This window comes from Artemia sp. Qi Xiang Cuo, chromosome 4 (genome assembly GCF_049724085.1).
Source record: "Artemia sp. Qi Xiang Cuo chromosome 4, ASM4972408v1, whole genome shotgun sequence".
Classification (NCBI taxonomy): domain Eukaryota; kingdom Metazoa; phylum Arthropoda; class Branchiopoda; order Anostraca; family Artemiidae; genus Artemia; species Artemia sp. Qi Xiang Cuo.
The window spans coordinates 82587261-82598510 of record NC_142797.1 but is presented as its reverse complement, the minus strand read 5'-3'; the positions used below and the strand labels follow the sequence as shown (position 1 = coordinate 82598510).

Here is an 11250-nt window from a genome sequence, read left to right as displayed (position 1 = left end):
TACGTATTGTTAAAACACTTTTTCTTATTAGACAGTGTTTTTTAAACTGTTTTGAATTTTCGGCTACTATGAGCGGAGGTTTGGTCTTTACTACGTTTAAGCTATTTCTGCGACCATAATTTGATTAAGTGATTAATAATATAAAAAAAAACTCATGAATACAAAAACAAAGTGACAGAGAGAACGGGAGACAAAATAACAACTAGGAGACACCGACAAATCAGACATACGCGCAAGGGAGGGCTTGGAGTCCCCCGTCACCTAAAAAATCATAGTTTTGATATTTACCTCACAACATGGTATAGTGTTCTTGTAATTCATCTTTTTGTTGTAATTCAACTACGAATCCCCCCCCCCCCCCCCAAAAAAATCCCACCAAAGCCGTTGATTTAAACCCGACTCTTCCCCCGGGAAATAATACATGTTATAACTTATTGACACAGCTAAGAGCAGACAGATTGTAAGTTATAACACAATTTATATATAACAAATTATTAAATAAACGGAGAAAAAATTACGAAAATTGTTATTTACCACGCATGATCTCTTTCAGTCTAAACTAGAATCATGACCTCGCGATAAATACCACAGAAAAAATTTTTACTAAGTCTGGTATGCCAAGAACCGATAAAACTTGGACTTCAGTCAAAACTTGCGGTTTTCCCGTGCGAATGAGTCCCAACCAACATGAATTTGAATACGGTAAACTTTTCGATTTATTCTGAATCTGTTCAACCAACCAAAAAAAAAAAATTAAAGAAAAATAGAAAAGAATTTTTTTTCGCTCAATTAAAGCAAAAAAGATTTTTTTTATGTAACTATAATTTTTTTTTTTTTGTATATTGGCTGACCCAAATGTGTTTAGTTATTCTGTAATTATTGTATAGTCATATTTGAATGAGATTGGGGGGGGGGTGTAATGAGGAAACCGATTCAGCTTTCCGAAGATTCAGAGAAATTATCACCAGCACTATCACCATAGATGGTAATGCCTTCTGCCTGACGATAAAGTATCAAAATTTTTTAGGCCACCTATCAAAATATTCAACCAACTAGTGAAAATTATGATTTTAGTAGGCACCGTTACTGCTTTAAAAATACTAATTAAGAATCACAACAATATACCGCCTGTGACCAGCGTTAACATATCTGAACAATTTCGTTTTTTACAGAAATTGCAGCCGTATAGAGAAACACGTGTCTATTTTGATAAGCTCAATAGGTCAAAGGTTATCGATCGAAGAAAACCTCATATCTTGAACCTTTATAATCAATGTTGTACAATTTTTTTCCACTCACATGAACAAAAAAAAAGAAAATGTAGATAGGAAGTTTCTAATGTCCAGCAGTTATATCTTTACCAACTGTTAAAAAATATACAATATATTGTTAAGGCTATTTCAACCATGCATGTATACAGTATATTTGGGGAGGGGGGGGGGGGCAATAATAATAAAAAAATATTAGATACCTAAAATAAGAAGCGCTCGGAAATTCAAGCAAATTTAGGATCTCGAGGGGGGGCAGGCCCTCAGTCCTTCTCGTCTCCGTACAGCCCTGTATCCTAGTATTGTCTAGTATCCCTAGTATCCTCTATGTACTCTAGTATCCTCCTAAAGGAATGTGTGAGAAAACTATAAGGAATTTGTGGATTCAAGATAGACTTTTAAAATATGAACGAAGAACCAATCGAGAAACGTTCCAATGCAACCAATGTTTGCACAGAATAATCCTGCCGCGATTACCTACAAAGAGCTCATACAAGCAGTTTTGTGGTAGTCCCACACAGATGGGTCAAAACCAAATATCTGTTTTGGGAGACGTCCAAGTTTCAAGGAAAAAGAGATTTTGGCTACAGTGTCAGAAAAACCAACACATTTTTCGTGCATTTTGCCAGAAAAAGTGGAACAGTGTAGCCTGGACAGCTACTTGGTCAATCCCAACTAAGGCATTCTCCTCTGAATGTGCCAAAGAGACCATGGACAGGGGCGTCATAGCATGGAATATCTTCTGAAGATGTAAACCGGGTATCATTTTAATATCAAAAACGCACGGGCGCCCCCTAACATAGTCTGAAGTAGTGTAACTTAATTAATTAACGCAAATTTGCATTGATTAAACTCGCTCCTAACGCAAGTTTATCAAATCAACCTATTTTGCCCCCCCCCAGAAAAAACCCTGGATCCGAAACTAAATGAACTGAGTTGATATAGACGTTTGCCTTGAGCACTATAAAATCCTTGAAGGGTAAGGGTGCTTCTGCCACAAGACATTTTTGTCCCTGTCACTGTCATGACATTTTTTTCGAAGTTCCACGAAATCAGCAGAAAGTGGCCATCAAGTTTTAAATCCAGTCATTCATGCCAAACCACCCTATCTCAACTTAGAACGTTTTGGGCGAAACACGGTCGATAGGGTTACTAAAACAGTTAAAAATTTCTTGGGAGGTGTCCAAGGCAGATAGTTTAAGGAGGATGGACTTAAGGACCGTTCACGAGCGGCCTCGTGTGGGTAAGCAATGCAACAAGTTCACTGTGGCATTAGTGCTAAATCATATCTAGGAACGATGGATACGAATACAATAGAAAAGAACAGATTTTTTTTTTGGAAAATACCACATTATTCTTTTAACTCAATGTGACCTCCATTTCTTAAAAATCATTAATATTTGAATACTGTCTTGGCACATATTTTCCCATAAAAAAAAAACAATTAAATATTAGGCATTGATCCAGCAAACTTCCACAAGAAAAAAAAAAAAAAACATTGACACCAAGCCAAACACGTAATAGTTGAAATATGTAATCCTGCGTAAATGAAAGTTATAAACAGAAAACAAATCACAAAAACGAACTTTAAAAAAAAAAAAAAGATTAACATCAGCATTCTGACTGCAATAAATCGAAACTTCTAACGGTTGATACTCGTTCTTTCACAGACATAAATAAAAGATCAAATCGTTAGTCACGCAAGAGGTCGAAGTATCACCAGATTTAACCTACCAATTAATATAGAGAATGTCAGATAGAAAACAAAACAAATTAAAAATGTATTTTTTTTAATTTACATAAATTCAGATATTATACATTTATTTACATAAATTCAATTGATTCAAAAATAAAAACAATTAAATACAACTTTTTTACAATTGTAAAAGAGCGTAGAGTAGTAATGTTTAGCCCTTAACTTTTCCAAGTAAAAATCCTATGCTTCCCTCTCCACCTATTTTCTCGATTAACATGATATAAGCTATACTGCTTTTTTATTCCTTGATTTACAATTACAACTACACTATTAAAAATGGTGGGTGTTGATAATTTTCAAAACTGACACTTTTCCTAGGAGAGATTGTAAAATCCCCTCCTGACTTATTTTCACGATTAAGATGATATAAGCAATACTAATTTTTTTATTGTTTGATTTACTATTACAACAACACTACTAAAAATGATGGGTGTTTCAACCCAAGGAAAGATCCTCGACTTTTCTCCTCACTTATTTACTCTAGTAGTGATAACAACAAAAAGAAACAAATTTGTATTCAGGAAAGAAATTTTGGAAAACTTTGATACTTTAACGAAAACCTTTTCTACTTTCCTTCACGAAGCCTAACCACTACGATGTTACAGGTCATCTTTTCTACCACGAAAACTCTAACAAATCGTTTCAAGTTCAAAAGACTTCATAGGGTTTTCCCAACTAGGAGTCGCAATTTTGCACCGTTATCTGATTTTTAGTATTATTTTCTTATCATCATCCTTTTTTGTTTTTCATTTCTTAAAATCAAACGGTGACAAAATGATGGTAAGATGATTCCATTTTTTGGACGAGGGGGATTGGGTTATCTTTTAAGATAACTTAATGGTGCACCCCTTAGGTGCAGCACCCCTGGTAGCTTGGGGTAATATTTCTACGCATGATGTCGAAAATCGAAATATTTTTTGTTACAGTTGTTGCATATCAGTATAGTGGGCAAACCTTGCGTATTCATCAAGTTCTTTAGAATAGTTTCGTAGGTTTGTTGTATTGTGTTGAAGCCAAGTTTAAGTTGAAATATGCTTTTGTTCAAAAAAATATATATTTGAACCTTATGAACCTTTAGGATTCCTGTCCCTTGTGATACCTATCCCACTCCTTAGAATACTCAAGATTCACATAATCGTATTCCTTGTGGAACCCCTGCTCTTCCGCAAAGTGGGAAAATTGAGGTAAAATATGATTTCAATGGGTGTAAATACCTAAAAACTGACTTAAAATTGCCGATAGCAAAAAAAACATAGGGAGCTTGCGAATACACTTATCTATCAACAAATGAAATGACGATAATTTTTAAGGTACTGTTCTATTATCTGTAACCCACGCGAGAAGTGAAGTTTGGTTAATGCTAATGAAATAAAACAAAATAGAAAGAAAATATAAGTTTAGAAAAAAATTCAGCAATACACTTGCACATCGCGGGGGGGGGGGGGGGGAAAAGAATAGAATATATTAAAAATGGAACCTAACCTAGGTACCTTTCCCCCCCCCTAAATCCCCAAAAACAACCGTTTAAATATTGTAAACGCAGTGATAAACCACTGTTTGCAATCAAATTCTCCGTTGAAAGAACCCGTTTGACTAGTTTATTTTATCATCTCTCGCACGCGTGTTACAGATAAAAGAACAGTACCCATTTTTATACAATCCTAAAAAGGGCTCATCCCAGATTTGCCTCTCACTCGCTCACTCCGACTATCTGTCTTGGTTTTTTCTACAATTAGCCATGGCTTGATGCATGCCCGCAACTACTTGAATTTACTTCAAACTTGATTTAATTCCTGTTGTGAACTATAAAACTAATATGTCTATGGATAACAATAAATAAAAGAAAATCTTATGTTTCCCTCTCTGTCGATTCCAAAACTTTACTGATCGCAATACTAAAGGTAAAGTCCCTCATTATAAAGTTGTTATGGTTGTAGAGGCAGAACCAATGTTGTATTCAGGGGAATACTGGGTTTAACACCCCCACCTCCCTCTCTCCCACCATAAATTTTGCACGACCTTCATAAAGAATAACCACCATGCAGATAAAGAAATTTTAGATACGCTCTGCTAAATATTTTTGGTGCTTGTTTATTATACCGAACACACCCAAGAAGTGAAGCATGCCCCCGCTATACTTTACACCCAACCCCCCTGATGCGCAAATGTACAGCCGCAATTCGGTTATTTCAACCCGTGTAGGCCTACTTGTAAATTGAATGAAGGTTCATTCAATTTACAAGTAGACAGTTCATTCAATTTACAAGTAGGCCTACTTGTAAATTGAATGAATTGTGACGAAATAAAAACTGGAAAAACAAGATACGGGTGGCAAAATGCATTGAAAATATATAATTTGGGCTATATATTTGCATTTTAGGGGGAAGGGGGTAAAGTACAGTGGGGCTGCATGCCAAATATGTGTGTGTTCTGTATAATACCCACAAATACCATTTATACCCCTCCCCCCGAAAAAAGTCCTGAATACGACCTTGGACAGAGCATAGGGATACCCGACCCCTTCTTTTCAGGAAACAATGTTTGGTGATTTTTAGACAATCGGTGGATTATGAGGTATCAGAGAACTTTAACAGGGGGAGGTAATGGTCAAAGATAGGGTTTCCATCATGCATCACCATATCTTTATTTTCTAGAGGGAGGGGTTCTTCAGACCCCTCTGAGAAAGAGGATATGCTTCTATTCCCACTCTGTTTACAGGCGGTTGGGCTACATTGCCAATCTATTTTTTCATACCTTCAAACGCTAAAATACAAATTAAAATGATAAAATAATTATAATAAAAATAGCAATGAAAAATTAAAACAATAAAATTAAAGCTTAAAATACTGCACCTTTAATCTCTTGGAATATTTTTCAAAGCCGTCCCAAAATTTCGACATAGGCTGATTTGGTACAATATTTCCAGTAATACAATTTACAAAGTGATTTTTATTGGAACCAAATTCCCTTGAAAAGGATTCAGGAGTCCATATATCCACATTAAGTTTCTCAGAAACTTTAGCCACGACAACCGGCTGACCTCGCATCCACTGATCATGAAAAAAGTCTTGGCTCCCAGGAGCAGATGAGTTTTCTATACGAAGGAGTGTTCCATCACATTCGAGTGAGTGGGGAACTGTTGGATATAAGAATTGAGAATAGTCACTGGTCATGATAAAACGAGGAGACCGAGAACAGAGTGTATTGTTCTCCAAACACCAAGGTTTTCTCCTTGAGAGAAAACATTCTTCTCCAAACACCTTGAGCCGTTTAGCTGGGGGTGCCCCATCTGTGCCATTTGAGAGAGCGTCATCGGCCAGTAATACCTCATGTATGAACTTAGTAATTACAGTTGTCGATTCTTCTTGGTCTACTTCTGAAGGACCGGGTGGACCAACCTTAGCCTGAAAAAAATTACAGATATGTGTCACAATTACTTTCCTCATTATTGGCAATTTTAATTTATAATATCCAAATACTTTGTAGCTTATTTGGTAAAAAAAAATATCATTTTTTTCTAAATATATTTTTTTCGCTCTGAGCACGTGACCATCTCTTCATGATTTACAAACGCTTTATATTTAGTGAAAGTAAAAAAGGACAATAAATTCAATCCAGTCTCAGTAAATATTTTGAATTCGTTAAAATTATTTAAGAAACCTCTGGAAATTCAGCTTCTCTTTATGGTGGGAGGCCAATATTCTTCCGCGGAGAATACCATGGAAGCCCCTTTTTTACACTAAAATAAGAAAATAATTTGTTTCCTATTTCTTAACTTTTACTCTTAAGAGGCCAGTGTCCCACTGGTGTTCTTGCAAATACGAGCCTTAGTGGGAAATGGCCAACAGCATCAAGAATAAGTTAAGAAGTTGACAAAAAGAGAACATTTCAGATTTGGTGATAATGTTAATTTATCCTCCTAAAACATCTCACAGCTACATTATATGTGTATTGTTGTCAAGTGCGTTGTAAACACAACAAGCAATGTTTACTAATTTTTAGCGGAAATCCGCTTTTGCAGCTGTATTTCTTAACATGTTAACTAGGATGTTCGTTTCTATTTACCTGTCAATAGCTATAAAAAATATTGCTTAGCCACAAGGATTAATGAACTTTTCTTCAATGGGACTACAAACTAAAGTTTAGATGAATAGGAGGGATAAAAATAAATTAATCTTCAAACTTTGCTCTGCAATCAGATTCTCTAGGAGACAGTAGTCATAGCAACATACACAAGATTAGAGATTACAACTGTCAGGGAGTTTCTAGTGGTTGATTCTTAATTTAGATATTGGTAATCATATTTTCTTTCACTTCAATTAGAGCCTTTTCTGTGTTCTATATTGATAACTGATAAATCCCTAAGGCTCCAAGAATCACAAACTTCCACTAACAACTTACACCAAGTCACACGGGCCAAGTGTGGCAAACATGTGCCAAGAGTTGTGGGGACTGTACCATGTGTGGCAGAGCTGTGCCACGCGTGTGGAACTATACCATTCGTGGCGGAACTCTGCGGCACATGTGCCACTCCGAGATGTACATTAGGTGGTAGAAAGTAGGCGAACCATCGAAAGATATTGCAACTATTTTAACAAATCGCTGGTAATGGACGAAGGCAGGGGGAGGGGCTAAAACTCACTTTGGGACCTAGTTTGCTGCATATATTCCCCTCCCCTGTTGTCGCATCAATAAAAAAGCAAGTCATTATCATTTAAAGAAATATATTGTTATAATTTAGCATACTTTTAAGCGTTCAAGTTTATTACGATCAGACCAAGTCATTGCAACACAAATTGTGTTAATAGAAGCCGTAGTTCTTTATTTCCCAATAGCTCATATCTTCCGATCTCGAGGAACATTCATGTCTTTAGAATTATTTCACTTAGTGTATCATTAATTCTTTCTTATTATTATTATTATTAGTTATTCAGTTACCACTGAACAGAAGGGAAAGCAAATAACAAACAAGAAAAGAAAAAAAAACTGACTTCATAACAAATAAATAGAAATTGCACATAAATGAATAACAAATAGTAACAAGTTAGATTTACAGCTAAATATAACCACGACACGCTAACAGAAGGCACTAAGGATGGTTCAATATTTTACTTTTTATTTTTTATGAGGTTAGAGCTTTCTCAGGGTGGCTTCTCCATGTCTCCGAACTAGTCACGATGAGGTCGGAGTGCCCTCCGGTGACATATACTAAGCCCTTGTGAGGGTTCTTCGCAACTTAACGGCAAAAGAGTGGCAATCGCGTAAATACAATGGAGAGCGAAGATGGCTTATAAGACTAGCAAATGAAAATTCTCGAGAATATTGGCGGTTTTAGGTTAACAAGTTATTTGAATATTAGTAATTTTCCCGGTGCAGAAATTTTAGGGGAATAAATTTCAAATAGATAATATAATATTTATAATTATTTTGTAATTTGAAAAAACAATCATTAAAATAAAGTAGAGGGCGCAGTTGGCAGTAAATGTATGCAAATTGAATCCGGAATTTTCATTTTCCTGATATAAAGTATGAAAGTCAGATTTAAATAAATGAAAAATATTATTAATGAATGAAATTTTGTTAAAATTTGAACTGAATAATTTTGGGAGACTGGGGGAGAGGAGCGCTAATCAAGATTTTGCCCCGGGCGCAACAGGCCAGAACCGCCACTGTATTGGCCACACTTTTATTGTCATAATCAATTTTAATAATTGGGTATTAATCATAATTTTACACGGCTTCAAATACTATTCATTTTTGAAGTTATGAATTATAAAAAAAAGTCAAAATTGCAAGTTACGTAACGCAAGTTCTGTAAAAAGTCAAAATTGTAAGTCATGAGCATAATAATTTGAATCTAACCTTGAAACTATTAGCCAGGAATACCTTCCACTAGTGGTTTCAATTTGCTTTCCTAGTCTAACCAATTCTTATCTTGCCGTGAATATCGGTCATGCAAGACGAATACAAGAAGAAAAGCTAACCCAACGTCGCTAGCCAGCTTATTCTTATGTCTTTCTTATAGCAGTGGCAACTAAAGATTGTATAAGCCAAAACTGACAAAAGATTATATAACCCAAAATTGAAGAACGAGAAATTGCGTTGGTAAGAGACAGGCAACAGTGAGTATCAGAACTTGTCAAAAACTAAACTGAAGAAGAAAGATATTAGCCTAGAAGAATAACGCCCAAAAACATGGAAAAATAATTTTAGAAAAACATATTTAGTTTCCGAATTTTTAGTGTTTTCCCAAAACGTGCTACATCAGTTTGTATTCGTTTTTACGGCTCAATGCTGCAAGTGAAAGATTAGACTTACAGGTCGGATATAGGTTTCAAAAATAAAAATACTTTTTTTCAAAAGAACATCACATGAGCCGAGCCCTAGTAATTTAGGCAAGGCAGTATCTCGGGGGGGGGGGGGGGTTAACCCCTGTATGAAATTTTGCAGACTTAAAACAAATGACAACAATGCATAAGACACATTTTTGATATGTGCTTTGTAAAGTTTATTTTTGTATTATTTCCGAGCAATATCCTGGACAGGGCCTTGAATTTAGGCATACCGTTTACTACGGGATAATAGGTAAGGAAACTCTCATGTCTTATTTTATTAAAAACAATGTTAAAAACAACTTATTTTATTCCCAAATAGCAACGTGATTTAAAGCCTACTTACCGGAATTTTTAACTCTCCACTACTTCCAGGTTTCATACCTTTAACGCGTGTCACGAAGTTAGAATCAGGAATCTTGTTTATCGAACCATTCTTCACGTTCTAGAAGACAAAAAAAAACCTTGAGTAGGCTATAATAAATAAATCCATTTTCCTTGATACTGGGCCAGTGGAGCGATTGCAATCATCTTATTTCTCAACTAAAAAGAGTTATTAAAGAAATTCAATCACGGGAGGACGCTGAAGTTTAGTCGCGGAGGTTGGCAGGATTTCAAGTCTAGCGTGCTAACCACTCGGCTAGGACGGCTAGATTTAAGTCAAGTTTTAGATAATTCAAACCAATTTTAAACTTACACGATAATTCTATTTTAGCTGAATGAGCTTCCGAAGAGTATAAGTTAAAAGTGCCCCTATATTTATTTATATCATTTTGGTTTAAATCTGTAGATGTTAATCCTCGCCTAATTTGCTCTCAGTTATCTCTTTGATCCTATGTTGGTATTTTTCCTTGATATTGGACAATCGGCTAGATTTTCTTTATTTCAAATAGATTTTCTTCCATTTTTTATTTGTTCCATTTCTTTTCTTTTATTATCAAAGCCTTCTAGCTTTTATCGTGATTATTCTAATTCCTTTCTTCTTGGGTCAAAAATTCTGCTTAGTTATTATTTCAAACACCTAAGTAAATAAGCTACCACCTAATCCTAATTATTTACTTCACACCGAAATTCCGCAAATTCTTAACAAATATTTTTCATTTGTGATTCACAGATGCTCAACAAATGAAATTCATAGCGGCTAGCATCCTAAGTAAGATTGCATTACCTTCAATCTTTAAAGTTATTAAATTAAAAAAATAAGTTTTTTCAACTGAAAGTAAGGAACAAAGTTAAATCTTAAAACGAACAGAAATTATTACGTATATAAAGGGTATTGCCCCCTCCTCAACACCTCGCTCTTTATGCTGAAGTTTTTTTGTACTTTTAAAAAGCATCTTATTGTTCTAACTAAACGGCCCTTGTGTCTCAGGAATCATTATTAAATAATTGGGACAAAATTCGAACTTTAGCGTAAAGAGCGAGGTGTTAAGGAGGGATGCAACCCCTTTTATATACGTAATAATTTCTGTTCGTTTTAAGTTTTAATGTTGGTCCTTAGTTTCAGTTGAAAAAAAATATATTTTTTTTATGTTAATTTAATTTCTGGTCATTTTTTTTATAATGCCAGGAAATCTGGCCCCACCTCCACGGAGAAACTCCATGCCCACAGAAATATCCTCTAGGCAATTCAATCCCGGTGAAAATTTACCTTGGACAATTACTCCAAACCAATCCAAGCGTAAAATTGAGACGGAAAAGAGACAGCGAGACATATTCCCCTGATAAGTTTAATCCTTGGAAACTTTCCTCTCCATGGAAAATCACCCTTATAGAAACACCCCAAGCAGAAAATTTGTTCCCCTCACCCAAAAATGTATGCCTATATCCAAATAGCAAATACTATGCGCAAACAATGGGCAAATTTTATAATTTAAAGATCTTTCCCCTGAGG

The 11250-nt window shown here is 35.3% G+C and overlaps 1 protein-coding gene across 1 annotated transcript in view; it reads right to left on the bottom strand.

Annotated features, from left to right (window-relative positions):
- LOC148953521 (uncharacterized) overlaps window positions 1–11250 on the bottom strand; it is a 113941-nt gene that overhangs the window by 20311 nt on the left and 82380 nt on the right. The window contains exons 8-10 of the mRNA XM_089088581.1: window positions 9703–9801; window positions 5872–6428; window positions 4156–4184 (exon numbers count right to left, since the gene is read on the bottom strand). Coding sequence (XP_088944707.1) covers window positions 4156–4184; window positions 5872–6428; window positions 9703–9801 — 685 coding nt within the window. The remainder of the gene's footprint in view (window positions 1–4155; window positions 4185–5871; window positions 6429–9702; window positions 9802–11250) is intronic.